The sequence below is a fragment of the Lontra canadensis genome, unplaced genomic scaffold (genome assembly GCF_010015895.1).
Source record: "Lontra canadensis isolate GAN:19392208 unplaced genomic scaffold, GSC_riverotter_1.0 scaffold135, whole genome shotgun sequence".
Classification (NCBI taxonomy): domain Eukaryota; kingdom Metazoa; phylum Chordata; class Mammalia; order Carnivora; family Mustelidae; genus Lontra; species Lontra canadensis.
The window spans coordinates 1,545,998-1,567,724 of record NW_022631129.1 but is presented as its reverse complement, the minus strand read 5'-3'; the positions used below and the strand labels follow the sequence as shown (position 1 = coordinate 1,567,724).

General features: G+C 36.0%; 1 protein-coding gene across 3 annotated transcripts in view; it reads left to right on the top strand.

Annotated features, from left to right (window-relative positions):
- GABRG3 (gamma-aminobutyric acid type A receptor subunit gamma3) overlaps positions 1–21,727 on the top strand; it is a 614,083-nt gene that overhangs the window by 527,245 nt on the left and 65,111 nt on the right. For all 3 annotated transcript variants that reach the window (XM_032843108.1, XM_032843107.1, XM_032843109.1), the window contains one exon: positions 10,960–11,097. In XM_032843108.1, coding sequence (XP_032698999.1) covers positions 10,960–11,097 — 138 coding nt within the window. The remainder of the gene's footprint in view (positions 1–10,959; positions 11,098–21,727) is intronic.

Sequence of the window (21,727 nt, the reverse complement as noted above, 5' to 3'; positions counted from 1 at the left end):
GGCTGCTATTATAAAATTCTGTAAAATGGGTAGCTTAAACAATAAACATGCATTTCTTACAGTTCCAGAGACATGAAGTCCAAGATCAAAGTGTCAAATTCAGTGTCTTCTGATGGCCCACTTCCTGATCTACAGATCTCACTGCCATGTCTTTATGTGGCAAAAGAGTGATCATCTTCCTTGTGCCTCTTCTAAAGACACCAATCCCAAGAGCTCCACCTTCATAAGCTAGTTACCTTCCAAAGGTCCCACATCCATACTCCAACACATTGGGGATTAGAGATTCAGCATATAATTTGGTGGGGTGTTAGAGACACAAACATTCACTCTATAACATGTAATTATGTGCAGTCCTTGGTGCCTTGACACTATTAAGGGCTAGGACTCCTATCTACCTTCTTCACATTTCACAAATTAGGAGCCTAAGACTTGGAAAGTATCTCACTTAATGGGATCAAAGCCTTATAGCATATAAAAGGCAGAGTTTGATTCCAGGCTGTAGAGCTGCTGGTATTGCTGTTTTTGACATGCCCATATATTTTCCTTTTGATAAACCTTTTAGGCTCCCAATGGCTATTTTATTGGCTAAATATAAGGTTTAGTTTACAAATTGTATGAACATTTCCCGGTCCTTTTTTTTTTTTTTTTTAAATAAGGGAAAGAGTGCCATGAAACCCCAAGTTATAGTTACCCAACATCAACATTTTGCTCTTTCAGCTTAGAATGCCTCCTCTCATTTGTTAAAGAATGCCTTAGGTGCCTCTAACAGATATGCGCAAGTGTCATTATCACACAAAGTTAATAGTGATTCCTTAATATCATAGAACACTCAATCTAAGGCCAGTTTTTGCAGATTTTTTTTACAGTCATTTGCAAATCAGTATCAATCAAGGTCTACACAGTACATTTGGTTGATATTTCTCTCAAGTCTCTTTTAATGAGTTCCCTCTATTTATTTAGACATGGACTAGGCCATCTTGCCTGTCAAGTTTCACACATCCTAGGTTTGGCTGATTGTATTTTCATGGTGTCATGTATTCCCCACATTTCTTACAAACCGGTAGTTAGTTCTAAAGCCTTAATATTAGAACACTTCATAGGCAGTCCTGTATAATTTTGATTACAGTATGGAAGAAGGAACATAATGTCGGCTTGTCCTTCTTTAGTGATGTTAAGACAGACTCCCAGAGCCCTCAGATGCTGCAGAGGGGCATAATTTAATCACACCACTTTTTCCTGCATTCATTAGCTGTGGTTCATCTGTAAAAAATAACTTTTTGTAATCAGCATTTATTTAGCATAAATTCAGTCCTTAAAGGGTACCCATAAAAATGCATATTGCCCTTTATTTATCAATTTTCAGTACAATTTGTTGGCTCCCAGCAACTTCTAGTTCTTTCTCTTTTTTGGAATGAGGCTTGGTCTCTTTATCAACTTATGGTCCATTTTTATTAACTTTTTATTCACAGATTTTACTATCAGATTTTTGGTCTTACTTTTTCTTATTTTTACATGTAAGTCTTTATCAGTATAATTAGTATTTTGATTCTGTTATATTAACCATATTTTTCTCAAATTATCATTTGTTGTTTTTACTTTCCTTTAAGAATACTTCTTGCTATTGATTGTTAAATCATATTTTATATTGCCAATCTTATAAGTATTTTTTTAATTGTTTTTGGATTTTGAGTCATTGTTAGGAACTTTTTTAACATCCAAAGTTGTGAAGGAATTCATTCCTATTTCTATTATAGTACTTACATTTTTTCTGTTTGTTTTGTTTTTGTTTTTGTTTTTCCACAGTTAGATCTCTGATCCTTTTTGATTTATCCTAGTGTATGGTATAAGAATGCACCCAATTTATATTTTTCTCAAATGGATTCCACAGATCATAAACCCCCTCTTCCTCACTAATCTAAGTTGCTGCCTTCATCATATACTAATTCCAACAGAATCTCACCTGTCTTGTTCCCTTGGGCTGTTATGTACCAATTCCAAAATTGTATTTAGTGTAGTCTTTATCATATTAAATAGTCTTTAAAAAAGAAAAATTAGTTCCCCTCATTGCATTTCTCCTGATAATTCACACTTATTATTCTTTCAAGTAAAACTGACAAATAATCAACTTGTGTGGAAACAGGAAAAAAAAAAAGAAGCAAATGATCTTAATTGAGATCACATCAAAAGTATATATTTAACTTGAGTAAATTCAACACCCTTATATTGTTGAGTCTCCCTATGCAAGAACAGGGCATGTTTCACTTATTTGGTTTACTTTTGTCTCATAATAACTTATGGACTGCCTCTTACAGAATTTCACATTTTTGTTGTTATAACTGGCTATTTTATGATAGCTAAAAAAAATCATTTGTGTTAGTTCATCTATTATTCTGTGTCTTGGTGCAAAACAATATTTTCTTTCTATTTTGTGTGACTTTTTTATTTCATTTCTTTATTTTGCTAGAAATATTTTGTTTAATGTATCCAATACAATGACAAATAATAGTGAAGATAATGGACATTGTTTTAAAGGAAAAAGAAAGTTTCTAGTATTCTAGTATTTCCTTTTAATAAGTTATTGGTTTCCAGTAATATATGCAGACTATGTATATACATATATGTATGTACAGTTATACATATTTATGATATATCATTTAAGTCCTCCTTTATGGAGTGTTTTTTATTAAATACATGCTACATTTTATCAAATATCTTTGCCTTCTATGATGATGAACATCAGATGGATTGCATTCATGAATTTGCACTCTTTCCATCCTACTAATCTCATTAGATCATATGTATTTAAAATAATATGCTGATTGAGACTGTTTACTAGTAATTTATTTGAAGTTTTATATCAGTATTTGTTAAGTGAGATCTGCTTTTCTTGTGCATCCATTATCAGGCTGTATATCATTGTTATACTTACTATACAAAAATAACTAGGATGTTTTCCTTCATTTTCTACTCTCTAGGTGGGCTTAAATAGCACCAATGATATCTGATTATTAAAGGTATGGTGGGACTTCCTGTGTTTCTACTCGGCCCGATGCTTTCTCACACAGTCACTCTTTCTACAACCTTCCATTTGTCCTTCTATGGGAACCAAATTGTTTTGAAAGAAAATGTGAAACCATGAAAAAGGAGAAAAATACACATGGTTTTGAAAATTACAACTTGCAAGTGAATATTTTATGAGTAAAATGCTATCTAATTGTGAAATATTGTTGTCAAATCTGTGTTAGAAGGAACTATAAACTTCATGACAAACGACCAGCTACTGAAGTAATGAATGTCTGGTACATGAGTCATTGATTACTTTTATATGTTAATTATTCAATATAATAAGCTGATTGGTCAGATTGTTTAATCCAAGCCTAATTTTATGCATTTCACTGTGAAGTGAGGAAAAAGAATTTTCATGTTTTCACAATTAGCAGATCAAACAGGTCAAGTGAGAAAGATTGATCAGATTTGGTTTCCCAAGGAATATATGGTTATGGCAAGGATTTTGATTTCTGTAAGATACTGTAGTAAATATTATACCTGAACTGACAATTTAAGTATTAGGCTAGATCTCATGTGTATGTGAAAGAACTTATGGCTAAAATAAAAATCTTTGTTTTAATGAAACAACAAAGCAACAGTTAGTAGAAAAAGCCAGTAAAGATTAAATCTTTGTCTTAGTTTTTTCTTAATATTGTTTTCTAGCTTCAAAAATTAGAAAATGCTTTATTTGGGGCACCTCGGTGGTTCAGCGGGTTAAGTGTCTGATTCTTGAATTTAGCTCAGGTCATAATCTCAGGGTCATGAGATCCAGCCCCACCTCAGGCCCTGTGCTCAATGCTAAGTCTGCTTGAGATTTTCTCTCTCCCTCTGCCCCTCCCTTCTGCACTTTCTCTCTCTCTCTCTCTCAAGTAAAAATAAATAAATCTTAAAGAAAAGAAAAAGAAAGAAAGAAAGGAAGGAAGGAAGGAAGGAAGGAAGGAAATACTTTGTTTTATAGGATACACACAGAGGGCCTGAAGAGAGTCTTTTTCCATCATGGCAGCCAGGGACTGAACCTGGAGAGCAAGCATATCTGCTACTGCCATGACTCTTAATACAAACCTTGGTAAAATCACTATAACATGAAGTGAGCTGGGCAGTTTGATGGACAAGATTAGGAATTAACTTTGTTGATATGAAAACTTTATTTTCATAATCACAGGGCATGTTTGTCTTTAAAATATTGTCATCAAGTAGTGTTAATATCATATGTACACACAAATCACACACACATGCATGTACACATACAGAAAACTGACATTCAAGTAGAAGGAACCTATTCAAAATAAGTCAAGAATAACTAATAAAATTAATAATAAAACTATAAAATAACTATAATTAAATTTTAGAAATACTTACCTGAATATATTTTAAGGAAGCATTACTTAAACATCAATATAAAGATAAAAACAGAAATGATTGATAAATTTACTTATACAAAAGTGTTGAAGTTCATTATACCAGATATACAAGAAAAATACCAAGAGAGAGAAAACACATGGGAATGAGACACCTTCTCTAAATGATTCAAAATTACCCCCGAAAAATGTTTCTATGCCCTGCCCAGAACTTTGGAAGGGTTCCTGCAAGTAAGGGCCCCTTGACCTTAGAACACTGCTTGGCACATAATTGCAGTTATACGTGACAACAATATGATAGTGGTGGTGGTGGTGGTGGTAATATTGGGGAAGTTTATGATTACTGTGATGATGATGATGATGATGACCATAACTGCAATGATATGGAGGATGATTATGTGTAGGAAGAGGAAACATAGAAGAGAATTTAGTAGCTAAGTAAGATACTGAAAATTTCCTCCCACTTTACCTTCTCTCTGAAATACGAACTACCAGTGTTATTTCAAGTCATTGCATGTATCTTTGGAAAACTATGATGAATTTAAGTATAAATATATTTTATTGAAGGTATTACATATACATTTATCAACACATTAGTATTGATTTATTTGTGGCAGGGAGGATACAATGCAAAGCCTTCTGAATTAGAAATAAAAATAGAAGTTTTGTAAAAGGAGAAGTCAGGTAGAATGGAGTTGAAAGAAGGCTCTGGGTTTGTTCTGTAGCTTCATTAAGGATGAGCTGTGTGGCACTGGATAAGTTATTTAACATTACAGTGCTCCGATCAGTCTACAACAGGATTAAGATTAAATGGAAAATGTAGTTAAAAGTCCTATTGAGCCTGGTGGCATGCAATAAATAGAAGCCTATGTTTGTTGCTCTTATTATTGTTATTAGAATTATGGTATAGGGAGATCAACTTTGGAGTGGTGGAGTAAGGATCTCAGTGACCACTTTTCCACAAAACCAGTGAAAATACTGGCAAAGCAACTAAAATCAACCATTTTAGAATACCATAAATTAACCAAAGTCATATAAAAAACTGAAAATTTTCTATCAAAGAGAAATGTCTGAATCTCAGAAAGGCAACAGAGCCTGTACATGTCAGCTTAGGATTATCCCCTTTCTCTCTGCCTCTACCTCAGTAGCATGGTAGTTCTGAAAGATTTGCAGGCTCACAATGAATGGAGAGGTAAGAGCTTTATACCAAGAGCACCATCAACATTACGTCAAAACAAGCAGTATTTGAAAAATTTCATTCCCAAAGTGTTACTGGTCATTTGATTCAACTCAGAGCTCAACACAGCTAAAAAAAAAATAAATTTAAGAAACAGTATCACCAGGACATCATTAGAAAAAAATGGAAATCTTCTGACAATGTTACATCTGCCTGTTTGTGATATCAATTTTCTTTCAATTAAAGAAAAGACCAGCCTCACCATCCCCCCCGCAAAAAAAAAAAAAATTAAAGCAAGACCTAGATACAGAGAAATTTGAAAAGCTCCAGCAAATTCTTTGGGATCTATAAGAATTTTGCGCACATGTGAAGTGCTGTATGCATGCCCAGGAAAGACCTAGGAAAGGAGAAAGCCCTGGTCACTCACCTCTTGCTTGGATGAATAGTGCAAACAGAAAATTAAAGTTAAGCCTGTCTTGTAAATTGTTTAAAGTTTAAAGTCATGCCTTGACACACGGATCTCCTTGGCAGAGGTAGAAAAAATACAGGCATGGCATTTAAGGAAACATTCTGACTGATCATTGGCTGACCACTAAATTATAATGAACCAAAGGTGACCCCTAGGAGACCAGGCTTGAAAACAAGAACATAAAATCAACAACAACAAAATATAGCAGGAAACTCAGTGTCTACACACTGTGGAGAATACAGATTTACAAATTAGCCTGGAAGAGTCACTAAGGAAATAAGCAACAAGAAGAAAACAAAAACAAGAACAGAAATCCAAGAACAACCACCACCTCTGGAGTCGAGAGAGGGTTCTGATACTGGAGTTGTTACAATGCATTATCTAAAACGTCTGGTTTCCAATGAAAAATTACAAAACCTACCAAAAAAAGGCAAAGCATATCACATAAACAGGAATAAAAATTGTCAATAGAAATAATCCTTGAATACTCCCAGATGTTGGATGTACTAGACAGAATTTAAGTCTGCTATTTTACATACATTAAAAGAACTAAAATAAACCAGTGTCCAAAGAATTAAAGGCAAGGAAAGTCTGACAACTAGGTGTCATTACATAGAGAATATCTGTAGAAATTATTAAAAAGAAACTAGTTGCAATTCTGGAGTTAAAAAGTACAATGACTGAAATAAAAAAGTCACTAGGCAGCTACAAACAACAGATTTGAGGAAATAGAAGAAAGTATCAGCAGACTTGAAGATAGGCCAGTAAAGATTATCCAGTAAGAGAAACAAAATGAAGCCTGAATGAGAAAAATGTGTAGAAATTCATACACCTGTGACATATCAGGAAAATTACCAATATACAGTGAATGGAAGTCCCAGAGAAGAGCAGAGAAATAAGTCCAAAATTATTGGAAAAAAATAATGACCAGAAGAAGCTCAAGAAACTCCAATGAACTCAGAGACCCATACCTATCCACAGCAGAGTCAACTTGATGATTTCTCATCAGAAACCATGGAGGTTAGAAGACAGATAAGAGCTTCAAAATGTTGAAGGAAACAGATTGGCAACCAATAATTCCATAACTAGCAAAACTTTTTAAAAATGCAGGAAAATCAAAAGATAATCCTAGAATGGCAGAAAATGTTTGTAAAACATATGCCTGATAAGGGACTTGTCCCAAAAATATACAAATAATTTTTAAGACTCAACAATATGTCTTCTTTGGAGAAATGTATGTTCATGTCTTCTGCCAATTTTTTTTACATGATTATTTGTTTTGTGTGTGTTGAGTTTGAGGAGTTCTTTATAGATCTTGGATATCAGCCCTTTGTACTGTCATTTGTGAATATCTTCTATTCCTTGGGTTGCCTCTTTGTTTTGTTGACTGTTTCCTTTGCTGTGCAGAAGCTTTTGATCTTGATGAAGTCCCAAAAGTTCATTTTTGCTTTGGTTTCCTTTGCCTTTGGAGACATATCTTGAATGAAGTTGCTGTGGCCAATGTTGAAGAGGGTAGTGCCTATGTTCTTCTCTAGGATTCTGATGAATGAATGAATTCCTGCCTCATGTTGAGGTCTTTTATCCATTTCAAGTTTATCTTTGTGTATAATGTAAGAGAATGGTCGAGGTTCATTCTTCTACACGTAGCTGTCCAATTTTCCCAGCACCATTTATTGAAGAGACTGTCTTTTTTCCACTGTATATTTCTTCTGCTTTGTCAAAGATTATTTGACCATAAAGTTGAAGGTCCATATCTGGGCTCTACTCTGTTCCACTGGTCTATGTGTCTGTTTTTGTGCCATGCTCTCTTGGTGATCACAGCTTTGTAATAAAGTTTGAAATCAGGCAACGTGATGCCCCCAGTTTTGTTTTTCTTTACTATGGAGTATTATGCCTCCATCAGAAAGGATGAATATCCAACTTTTGTATCAACATGGATGTGACTGGAGGAGATTATGCTGAGTGAAATAAGTCAAGCCGAGAGAGAGTCAATTATATGGTTTTGCTTATCTGTAGAGCATAAGAAATAACACGGAAGACATGGGGAGATGGAGAGGAAAAGTGAGTTGGGGGAAATTGGAGGGGGAGATGAACCATGAGAGACTGTGGACTCTGAGAAACAAACTGAAGGCTTTGGAGGGGAGGGGTGTGGGAGGTTGGGTGAGCCTGGTGGTGGGTATTATAGAGGGCATGTATTGCATAGAGCACTGGGTGTGCTGCATAAACAATGAATTCTGGAATACTGAAAAGAAATTTAAAAAATAAACAAATTTTTTAAATTTCATTGGAAAATAAAAAAAAAAAAACACCTCAACAGTGTAAAACAAATAACCCAATTAAAAAATGAATAAAAAATCTGGATACCTCACCAAAGAAGACATATATGTGACCAATAAACCCATGAAAAATTGATCGATATCATCAGTCATTAAGGAAATGTAAATTAAATAGCAAGGTACCATTTCACACCCACTATGGCTATTATAATTAGAAAGACAGTTATTAGCAAATGTTGGAAAGAATATAGAGAAATTGGAACCCTCATGCATGGCTGGTAGGATTTTAAGGTATAGCCTTGAAAAACAGTCTGGCAGTTCCTCAAAAATGTTAAGTATAGAGTTACCTTATGCCTCAACAATTTCACTCCTATTTACATACCCAAGGAAATTGAAAACTACGTCAGCACAAAATCTCATACAGAAGTGTTTTTAACTCTTGAGCAATTAGGTGGGTACACAAACACTGCTATTTGCTTAGATAGAAAAATGGAGGAGAAACAAGTGTGGATTAAGGGAAAGGAAATCTGTTCTGGAACAAGACGTAAATCTTTTTAAAGGTTTTCTTAAGGATCTGGGAACTATTTCTTTAACATATAACCAAGAAAGATAATATCCCAATCTCCTAGTTTCTGTGGGAAGGTAATAGCTTAATTCAGTGGAAACCTTGCTCCAAGTTGCAAAACTACCTTTCATTCTAAAGATATGTGAAGTCCTTATTTGCTTAAAAAACAAATCACTAACATTCATAACAGCATTATTCATAGAAGCATAGAAGTGGACTCACTGCCTATCAACTGACAAATGGATAAGCAAAATTTGGTATATTCATTTAGTGGGATATTACTGGGTAATAAGTAAGGATGAAATCCTAACAAGGGCTGCAATATGAGTGACCTTAAACACATTATGCTAAGTGAAGGACATCAGTTCAAAAGATAATATATGATTCATTTTATATGAAATGTCCATAATAGGCAAATATATAGACAGAAAATATATTAGTGGGTGCCAAGAACTGGATGAAACAGGTGATGTGTACAATTCAGGCAAGGAAGGGGAATGGGGATTGACTACTAGTGGGTCTGGGGTTTCATTTTGGGTGATAAAAATATTCTAAAATTACATTGTTATAAAAGTTACACCACTCTGAGAATATACTAAAAACCACTGAACTGTGCATGTTTTATGTATTTCAATCACACCTCAATAAAGCTGTTTAATAAAACAAATTAAAAGAAAGAATTACAGCACAAAGTACTTTTTCTGATTATGATAATATAATAGGAAGATAAAGCAAGCAGTACAGTGGCTTATGACCAAGTAAAAGGTCTGGCTACTTCATAGAAATGTCTGGGTCTGAGTCTTCGTGCCTTGAAACCAACATTGTGAAGTTAAAAGAGAGTAAGTATCCCAGCTATGGTGACAATAATTTCACAGAACAATACACAATCAGAAAGCAGGGGGTATGCTAGGGTTTAATTTTAGTCTTTGAATGAGGGAGCCATGCTAGCACTGATGGGAAGAAAGGGAAAATACCAGGAAGGAATATCATCTTTACGAGATTTGCAAATTTATCTTCACAATGTCTAATTAGAAATCTCCAACCACTTATTAATATGTTTATATCAGTATGTGTTTATCAATGTGGTGCTTTTCATATTCAGGATGGTACTGCATATATTTCTGCCTACTACAGTCATGCCATCAGTGTCTATATGAATCAGTGAAGGGCTAATGATATCAATGCTATTATGTGTTGAAAGACGACATGGGATCTAGGCCTGCTCTTAAGAGAGGCATGCTCCAGGGAGCAGAACTTGCCATAGAGCCTGGAGGCAATTACTCTAGAAAACAAGTATTGCCCAAGTGATATTAAGAAGTAGAGATCCAGGAGTTGAGAAGTAGTTATTGGCACAATCTCTGGCTTGGGTCAGGGAGCCCAAAGGGCCCTAATAATAACATCTGTCCATGATACTTGGCTCTGGGCAGGTTGTCACCCTAGGCTTAAGGCAGCAGAAATATACCAGCATCTTGCTTCCTGGAGTATTGAATGAATAAGATAAGCATTGGTCTGTAATAAAAGTTAAAGTTCACTGATCAGAACTGGAGACTGATGTCAGAGCAGAACTGAGAGTCAGTCGACCTCTGGAATCCTGGAGTGATTGCTTTATTGAACCTGTCTTTCTTAAGATTTGAATGGTCTAAGTTCTGGGGAAGGGTGAAGGTGTTATGAGCCTAGGCCAGGTAGTTAGATCTCAGAGTCTGGAAACTAGTAACACTTTGACCAGGATCTCCACATTTTGAAAATGACCACAGCCTGTGGTGACTAAAAGTGGCTCTCCAAGGTTAAAGAAATAAAGACAGTAACCCTCTTATATGGTATGTCCACATAAATGATGATCAGGCTTGTGGCTGGGAACATCTTGCTGATGAAGATCTGTAGCAGGAATTCTCTGGGTTGAGTGGCCTTTAACCATTAATTTTTGAGTTTAAATGTCTTTGAGGAAATTTTTGAGAACAAATATGGCCTAAAATTTAAACTTCTGTTAAATGATCAGAATTATAATTTTGACTTTTATTCTTATAAAACTATGTCTTCAAGTGTTAATATTTATTCTGTATTTTCAGATGGCTACCCCAAAGAAGAAATGATTTACAGATGGAGAAAAAATTCAGTTGAGGCAGCTGATCAGAAATCCTGGAGGCTTTATCAGTTTGACTTCATGGGCCTCAGAAACACAACAGAAATTGTAACAACATCTGCAGGTAGGAATTAATTTAAGGAAACATAACTCTCAAAAAAAAAATCTGATTTTTTCCCCTGGTGCCTGAGGCATAATCATGCCTTTAATGTAGAATTTCATCATGTTTATGTTTTAACTAGTTATATTAGGGCAATCATATACCTCAGTAATATTTGAGACAAAACAACTGATTCAATAGTGAAAAGTATTTTTAATGTTTTATTGGGATGGAAAAAGGATCATGAGAATTGTCTTATTTTTTAATCAAGATGGCATTTACATCATGTTTATAAATTTAACTAGGATTCCCACTATCAACCATATTTATATAAACTGATTTTACTAATAATGAAAGTTCAACTTTTCATATGCATAATATGAATAAAATATTATTGAGAATCTACACATAAAAGAAGCTGCTGTGAAATGTCCTTTGAATTTTAATTTCTAGCCTCTTCCTTTCCTTTACTCTAACCTTTATTTTGAGCTTTGTATTTCTTTTCCAATATACTGAACACAATAATTATCCACCAGTTTGATTTTATTAAGTGACCATTAAGTGCTTAGTATAAGGCACATAGTTAGGTAGAAAGAGATGTGTCCTCTATTAGCATATTTGAATATTTTAGGGATTTTTGTTTGTTTTATAGGGTTTTTTTCTTGCTTTGTTTTATGAGGGTTTTTTTGCTTAGTTTTGACTACTTATTTATTCCTATGACCCACTATTTTGCAACTAATTTCTTTTGCCAGTGTGTGGGGCACAGATGAGGTTAGAACCAACCTTTCTACTGGTCTTATTATTAATATGAATAGCTTTTAAAACTTCGTAATAATTTGTTTCATCAATGACTAAGATTAAGATGTAAACTTTGATAACCACTGGTTAATATCTTTAAAGGATAGTCTGAATTCTGGATAGAGTTGAAAATATAGAATATTTACACATTAAGAAAAGTCTGAAAAGCGATCTGATTAACAGAGAAAAAAACTTCCCTATAGGTGCCATGGTGATAAAGGTGAGAAATGCCATCTGTGTTTAAATATTAAACAATGATAAAGTTAAAAAAATAATCATAATTTATTTAAATAATCTGAGGAGATAGCAAAAAGGGAAGTGTTTTGGAGAGACTTTTTCCCAATTATGAGTCACCTACATTAAGAATGTAATTCTGGGGGCACCTGGGTGGCTCAGTGGGTTGAAGCCTCTGCCTTCAGCTCAGGTCATGACCTCTGGACCCTGGAATCAAGCCCCACATCAGGCTCTTTGCTCGGCAGAGAGCCTGCTTCCCTCTCTCTCTCTGCCTGCCTCTCTGCCTACTTGTGATCTCTCTCTGTCAAATAAATAAATAAAATCTTTAAAAAAATGTAATTCTGCTTCTTGAATGGTAGAAATGCACTAGTAGACCTTTCAGTATAAGGCATCCCAATGAAGGTAACTAAATGAGGGGATTGTTCTAGCATTTAAAAGCTAAAAAAAAAAAAAAAAAAAAAAAAAAAAAAAAAATTGCCAAATGTCGATTCTGTTTTTCCTTTCTTGGTGTTCTCTGAAAGATGATGTTAAAGGATAGGAAATTTCAAAGGAAAGTAAAGCACATCTGCTGTAGGGTTTTGAAATTGACTGTAAGAGAATACCAGCACAGGGAAGCAGCAAATAGAGGGAGCTGTGGAGTCAAGGTAATAGTCTGAGTGACTGTATGCTAGGTGATACTTTTACCAGATAGAAAACCCATTCCAAACTCAGGTTCAACTACCCTATGCTTGAAAAATCAATATTCAAGGGGCGCCTGGGTGGCTCAGTGGGGTAAGCCTCTGCTTTTGGCTCAGGTCATGACCTCAGGGTCCTGGGATTGAGCCCTGCATCGGGCTCTTTGCTCAGCAGGGAGCTTGCTTCCCCCTCTCTCTCCGCTTGCCGCTCTGCCTACTTGTGATCTCTCTCTCTGTGTCAAATAAGTAAATAAAATCTTAAAAAAAAAAGAAAGAAAGAAAAATCAATACTCAAGAGATGTGTGATGGCAGGAGGAGAAAGTTTGCTTTATTCAGGAAGCTGAAACCTGAGACGATGGTAGGCTAATATCTCAAAGATCATCTTCCCTGTCCAGCTGAAGCTGGAAGGTATTAAAGGCAAAGGCATAGGAAAAAGAGAGGGGGAATACATCCAGGAGCTAGCCCTCTGTGGACATGATCCAGCAAAGACTTGCTGACATCAGTAGCAGCTGTTTTCAAATGCAGTCAGACCTTATCTTCTGGGAAAGTTTGGTCATTCACTCCTTGAGGCCAGTGGTCTGCAATTCTCAAGGAAAGTAACTTAGTTGTGCTAGAGATTAAGGGACTTAGTTCCGCAAACAAGGAGTACATAAGCTTGAAGCAAGGTTACCCTTCAGATGGGTTGGAGTGCTATTATGTTACTGTTGGTTTAAAAAATATATGGAAGACATTCACTGGCAGCAAGGAGTTTTTGGTCTCACTGGAAAAACATGATAGATATGAGAGACTTATGAACAAACTAGGAATTTATACACCAGCATAACAAATAGACCTTATATTAAGTTAAAGTGTACTCAAGATGGAAGCAATGTTTAGGACAGTCCTTAATGAATAAGAAATGAATGTTTCCCAGGATTTTTTTTTTTTTTTTTTTTTTGTCATTCCTTTTTCCGTGAACTCAATGAATGTGTTAGCATTGATGAATGTTCTCCATCTACTCCTCTTCTCTGGCTTCCCTTATTTTTATATAAATCTCCACATTATATTGAATCTTGTTAATCACTCCATCTCTTTTAGAAAATAAGCAAAAAAATATGTTCTAAAGAAATTAATCTATATTAAAAAAATTAAACTCCCTTGCCTCTAATAATTAATCAGATGATACTGTTTGAAGATGAGAGTGAGATATAAATGATGGATTTCTAAATTTCTTATGAGCCCAAGGTGGTCACCTCCCATATCTGTCTTTAGCAGCCCAGTATGCTCTCTATCTTATTTGCCCAGTGGAAGATCCTGGAGAAATCATTACAATCCCTCTTTTGCACACTCCCTCAGTCCCCTTTCCCCTTTTTTCTTATGTACACCCAACCGTAGTGAAATCCAGTCCTCTACCTATTCCACACCACAACCATACAGCATTATGGGGGAAAAATACTAATAAATAAAAGACACTATTTTCATCACTGCTCTCTTTTGAAGGTGTTATCCATGAATTTCAAGAGAGTTTTGAGGTTATCATATCAGAGTATGTGATGGTCCAGTGTTTCTCAATCTTTTATTCATTATCACCTCTCCTAAGGAGTCTTTTTAGGTATTTTTAACCACCTCCCTTATAAGTTTGATACTACAGATATGCTTGTATATATTTTCATGTATTATGGCCTTTTGGAAGGCTACACATAGCAATATCAAAGATTTATCACCTCTCTACCTCCAAAAAACAATTTTCACTCCCATAGAAATAAATATCACCTTCATTAAAATCCAAACCTTAGTCTGTTTATTCTTTCAGTTTCCTAGATGGGGTTCCTATTTTGTTCTTGGTCCCAACCTCTGACAGCAACACCTTCTTTTACTTTCCACTAGTGATCTTGCTCCTCACTATTCCTGGAATCTTGAGGAAATCAGAGAATGTCCCAACGACTTTGCCCACCTATTGTAACTTTTCCCTCATAGTGTTGCAGATGAGCTCCCATTGCTTATCCATATGTACACCAGATCCTGTTCTTTTCCCCTACACTAGAGATTGCTCCAGCAAAACTCCCTCTCACTCACAGCATTTTCTTTTTTTTTTTTCTCTCTACTGGATCTTTACTATCAACTACTTAAAAATAAGCTTTTATTTCACTAACATATTTTTTTTAATTGTTTTAGTTAGGTCTCCAGCATGCAACAAGTGACATACACAAACTAGGTAATTAGAAGTTAATGAAGGGAAGAAACTATGCACAATCTTGCCGCAGGGCTTATAACTTATTGCAATAATGGATTGTGGTAGGCAGAATAATGGCTCACAAAGATTTCCATTTTCTAATTCTCAGAACCTGTGAGTACATCATGTTACATGATAAGGGAGAATTAAGGTAGCAGATGGAATTAAGGTTGGTAGTCAGCTGACTTTCAGATGGAGAGGTTATTCTGGATTATTGAGATGGGTTCAATGTGGAAGAGAGAGTCAGAAGGAAATGTGACTGTGGAAGAAACTCACAGAGAGGTACAGCTATGCTGGATTTGAAGATGGAGGAAGGGATCATCAGCCAAGGCAAGTGGGAAGTTGTAGAATCTGGAAAGAGCAAGGAAATTAATTCTAGAACATCTAGAAGGAAATATTGCCCTATTTATGTCTTAATTTTAACCGAACAAGATATGTGTCAGACTTCTAACCTGAAGAACTGCAACATAACAAATTTTTGTTGTTTCAAGCCACTAAGTTTGTGATCCTTTGTTACAATAACAATAGGAAACTAATATAGACATATTGTAATAATCTCAAGCTAGTGGTATTGGGAAGCTTTTACCACTTTACTGAAAAGGAAAGAAGAGGGTATGGTTACTGGAATCTGGAGAAATAGTAGAAGTGAGGGGACTGCATGACAACTGGTGTCACTTTCAGCAGAGAATCCAGCCAACCTGCAGCACAGAGGCAGGACAGAAACCTAAGGATACATGGCTTAACCTCCTTTACCTCACATTATCTGTTCCTTCTCCCCAGTAGCCAGAAGCTGAGGCTCAGGGAACTTATATGGTACACCCTAGGCAGAAGCTTCCTGGGATAAAGCAGGTGGAAAAGAGTAGAAAGTAAGTATGGAGGGGCAACAGAAGGTGCCCAGCATACTGTTATTCTAATCCTTCATCCTCCACAAGATTATGCCTTATTTGCCTCTGCAGCAAACTCTTCTAAAGAGTCATCCTGTCTCACTGACCCAGTACCTCCATGCCAACCTCTTGAGCCCTCTCTAGCCAAGCTTTCCTTTTCACTTCTCCACCATCACTGTTCATAAGAAGGTCACCAGGGACCTCTACAATGATAAACCTTCTTCTTTAACCATGACCCATCTTTCCTTGGCTCCCAGGATACTCCTCTCTTGGTTCTCCTCCTCCTCATGTCTCTTCTGCATTTTTTTAAAGATTTTATTTATTTATTTATTTATTTATTTGACAGACAAAGATCACAAGTAGGCAGAGAGGCAGGCAGAGAGAGAGGGGGAAGCAGACTCCCTCCTAGACAGAAAGCCCGATGCGGGGCTTGATCCCAGGATCCTGGGATCATGACCTGAGCCAAAGGCAGAGGCTTCAACCCACTGAGCTACCCAGGTGCCCCCTCTTCTGCATTTTTGTGTTGGACCTCCATCTTCTCCACCTTCTATTCATTTGGGAGTGCCCCAGGGCTCTGTTTTCTATGTATACTCACTTCTCTGTGAGTCTCATACAGGCTTCTGTGGTGTTAACTCCAAAATTACATCTTTAACTCCTAGATCAAACATCTCAAAAATTTCAGGCCCATGGATTCAGGCACTTTTTCAGGATTTTCTCTGTGATGCCTTGGAAACCAGTTCTACTCAGCAGGTCCCAAACTCATGCTCACAGGCAATTCCACTCATAATCTTTCCTTACCAGATGATGGCTCCTCCATCCTTTCATTTTCTCAGGCCCAAACTCCAGTATCATCAATTCTTCCTTCTTTGATACATCAAATCCAAAATATCAGCAAATGCTTTTGATTATATCTTCAAAACATTCTAAATATGGTGGCTTCTACCAATTCCATTGCTACTATCCTGATTTGACTCATCATCACCCTTTTCCTCATTTATAGCATTAGCTCCTTTTACCCTTTGATTCTAGACTTGCCTACGTATGGTCCACCACAAAGTAACATTTCATTATAGAAGTCAGCATTTATTTGCTCAAAACTATTTCGTGACTCCACTTCTTACTTAGAGGAAATACCAGTCTTCATGATGGCCTACCAAGCCTTACATGATCTACCTCCTGATGGCCTGACCCCCACCCCTCTCCCAAGCACTCTCTCGGATTGCTTGTGTGTTCTAACCATTCGATTTTTGACGGACTGTTCTATGCCTGGATGACTTTCATTAGGGTTTCTGCATGACTAATTCCCTATGTTCTGTAAGTCTGTGCTCAAAACTCATCTTCTTATTGAATCCTACCCTACAAGCAATCTCTGCCTTCACTGATTGATATAATCTATCATATAATTTATGTATGTTCTATGTTTATTTTATTTTGTGTGTTACACGAAGGAGTTATTGTCTATGTTGCATGTAGACTGTGCTTGACTCCTAGTGATGCTCTCTTAAATAAGTTAGAAAGGAAAATAGTTGAGTCAAGTAGATTAGTTCAGAGGAATTTGTGAGTCTAGATAAGAAATCATGAGTGTTGACTCAGAAATAGGCAATAAGAAGTAAAAGTATTATATTTAAAAGACTTTTATCATTTAAATGAGCAAGTCTAGTAAGTTATGTATTTATGAGATGAGACAAATACATTAAAAACAGAGGATAATGAAGACAGACATATTGGAGCAATATGTGATCACATCAGTCAAAGAGGATTAGACATGCGTTGGAGGGAATCATGAGACTGACTCATATTCTGGAGAAAAGTTCTCACTAAGATTCCTCAATAGTTGATATGGTTCCAAATCTAGTAGGCTTATCTGAAATGGGGGCTGAACAAGTTGATGTCCATGTTTCTGTAGAATCATGTAGTAGAATCAAGCATGTCTATAACTACTCACAATCAAAGGGTGATACCCATAAGAATAGATCTAGATCAAGTAGCTTTTGTAATAATGTCTGCCTGAGATTGGATCCCTCCCTGACTGTCCCAGCCTGTGAAGTTCTTTGCCTGAAGGGAATATAGCTGTTGCATTTCACCTGCACTTTCAGGGAGATTCCTGAGATCTCACCTTGGTGCAATATCAATTCTGGCAACTGGCTGTAAAGCTGTGAATATAATATTTTCCCCAAAGATCTGTAAAGCAGTTTGGTAACTAGGAGATCTCAGATACAGCACAATGAGCTAGAAGACCTTGACTATAATAATACCACCTAATATGTAATATCTCAGTCATTATTTTAAATGTTTTATATGAATTAGTTCATTTAGACTTCACAATGCCCACACATTATTACTGTTAGGGAATCCAACACTCATCAGGATAAAGTAATGTGCCCACAGCAAGTTATTGGTTGAATTCGAATGCTTCAAAGCCCATATGAACTACTCTTGCTGGAGAACCCAAGACAAGCTTTATGAATATGGGATGAGCTGTTAAATACAGGTTTTAAATATAGGCAAAGTTATTTCTCTGTTAAAATATCATGATAAAAAATGCTAAAATATTTAGGAAGTGGTGGAAATATTCATAATGAGCTGATTTCTTCCTGAATATTTTTATACAAACTTTGCTATGCCCTTTAAAGTATTTTCAACTACTATTCTTAGATTCAATCATCTATTAACTCTTTTAGTTGCAAAAGGGTTCCTGGAAAAGCTAAAATGTGCTGGACACTTTTCAAGGAGTCTTCACGTTTACAATTACCGTAAGGATTTAGAATTTAGTGAGAGATGTGTCAATATAAACGTGTTCCACCAACTGCTGCATGAGCACAGAGGTGAAGGGAGAGCTTGTTGTTGGCACTTCACATATGGCCAGGTGTCTAAGCATCTCCCCACCATTTTCTATGGGTCACCAGTATACTACAAGATACCAACATTAGTGTCAGCAAAAGTGTTTCTTAACTATGGTGATAAATTAGGCAACAGTGCATATAACATTCTCTTCCTAAAGATGTCCAATATGTCTAAACACAAAGAAGAATTATTTTAAATAAATCAGTCTGTGTTTAATCCTGCACTTTTCAGATGGATTATACCATAAAATACTTTTTTTTTAAAAGATTATTTATTTATTTATTTATTTGACAATGATCACAAGCAGGCAGAGAAGCAGGCAGAGAGAAAAGGAGGGAAACAGGCTCCCTGCTGAACAGAGAGCCCGATGCGGGGCTCAATACCTGGACCCTGGGATCATGACCTGACCTGAAGGCAGAGGCTTTAACCCACTGGGCCACCCAGGTGCCCCCCAACTTTTTTTTTTTTTTTGATGGAATATCCAACATCTTCCTGGGTAGCATTACTAGTCTGCAAAACATCACTTTTGGGCATTCCATTTGTGTATAATAATATTGATTTTTTTAAAATTTAGAAGACAGTTTGGTACTGAATGTCACAATTTAGAGAAAAAATTTTAAAAAGACAACCTCACAAATCCAACATACTAGTCAATAATTGAGCTTTTTCCTTGGACAAATATGGAATATATACATGCCCCGCTTGCCTGTACTATAAGAGAGGAAAAGAAGAATTGCTTTCTGCCACAGGGAAGCTTGCAAATTTATTTCTTATTTAAATTTTTATCATGGAGAATACTAATTCCCTTCAAATGAGATTATTTATTTTTACAAATACTGTGGTCCATAAGAAAATTGGAGTAAGTCTGAGTTCACACTTTTTAAAAGTTTTATGTCCATAGTCAATCTTTTGTATAATTACACCTATAGCAAGAACTTTACATTTTAAAAATATTCCAATTCATATATTTACTAATTGATAATCTTTACTTGCACTGTTGGTCATCAATGGGCATTAATCACAGCAGCAATATCATTCTCACAGATTGTTGTTGCTTATTGGCAAAACTTAGACTATGTGAACCAGGAAATCAATTCATTAGTAGGATGAGTGTTTACAAAATAAAATTAAAAATACAAATATTTCTTTTAGGTGTTTCTTTATTTGGCATTCACATTCTTGTGTTGTAATGTTTCCAAGTATGAAAACAAAAGCAAAAGCACACAAAAAAGTCTGCTCCTGTAGAAGTTTATCTACACATCAAAAATATTAGGTATTTATACTCTTTAAGAATATATTGATAATTCAGGTGGGTTCCATGTTATGCAGTGACTCCTCACACTATTCTTAGCTTCACATCATCTTTCTAGGATCCCCAGAATGTTCTTACAAATATGATTGCAGTTGGGGAGATCTGACTTGATACCCCTATCCCTACTGAGGGAATTCCCAGGTAAAGCATTCTTCTTTGTATAGAAACTCAAGGTTAATGGGATTCATATCCAACCTAATGGATATGAAAAGGAGGTACTATGAACCCCTTAAAGTCCTAAAGCAGCATCATGACAAATGTCCAACTTTGCCATGTTGATCACCCTCTTCATAATCTTTTTTATATAGATAGATAGATTTATTTTTTCACTCATTCATTCATTCCAATCACTCATTTATTCATTAATCTAACACCCAATTTGAGGAGAAAAATTTAAACCTCTGGTTACAATTGAGGTTTGAAAGAAAGTGCAGCAGGGATAAATAGGAAGGAATATTTCTCATATATAACTGTGCGAAATTTCTGTGGACTAAAGATAATGTGACATGGGAGTGTGGTAGCTGGAGGCCCCAAGGATGAGAAAACATGTTGTACCTGCACACCACAGTATGCTGTTCTGTATGTGTTTTTCTGGCCAAATACAGCATGAATTTAGGTGTCAACAATTAAGACAGTTTAATTAATATTCATGAAACACAGTTGTGTGGCTAAGTGTGTCTGGCATTTTGCAACATAGAAGATCACCCACAGTACTCTGATGACATTTTAGAGAATCCCTGTTAGAAAAATATCTTTTCACTTTCTTAAATTTTGTTTGTTTGGGAAGGTCTTATTTATTTATTTATTTATTTATTTATTTATTTATTTATTTATTTTCAGTGCTCCAAGATTCATTGTTTATGCACCACACCCATTACTCCATGCAATACATGCCCTCCTTAATACCAATCACCAGGCTCACCCATCTCCCCAACTCACTCCCTTCCAAAACCCTCCGTTTGTTTCTCAGAGTCCACAATCTCTCATGCTTCATATCCCCCTCTGATTTACCCCAATTCACTTTTCCTTTCCTTCTCCTAATGTTCCCATGCTATTCCTTATGCTCCACAAGTAAGTGAAACCATACGATAATTGACACTCTCTGCTTGACTTTTTTCACTCAGCATAATCTCCTCCAGTCCCGTCCATGTTGATACAAAAGTTGGTTATTCATCCTTTCTGATGGAGGTATAATATTCCACTGTATATATGGACCATATGTTCTTTTTTTTTTTTATTTCTTTTCAGAGTAACAGTATTCATTGTTTTTGCACCACACCCAGTGCTCCATGCAATACGTGCCCTCCCTAATACCCACCACCTTCTTCCCCCAACCTCGCACCCCCCGCCCCTTCAAGACCCTCAGGTTGTTTTTCAGAGTCCATAGTCTCTCATCGTTCACCTCCCCTTCCAATTTCCCTCAACTCCCTACTCCTCTCCATTTCCCCATGTCCTCCATGTTATTTCTTATGCTCCACAAATAAGTGAAACCATATGATAATTGACTCTCTCTGCTTGACTTATTTCGCTCAGCATAATCTCTTCCAGTCCTGTCCATGTTGCTACAAAAGTTGGGTATTCATCCTTTCTGACAGAGGCATAATACTCCATAGTGTATATGGACCACATCCTCCTTATCCATTCATCCATGAAGGGCATCTTGATTCTTTCCACAGTTTGGCGACCGTGGCCATTG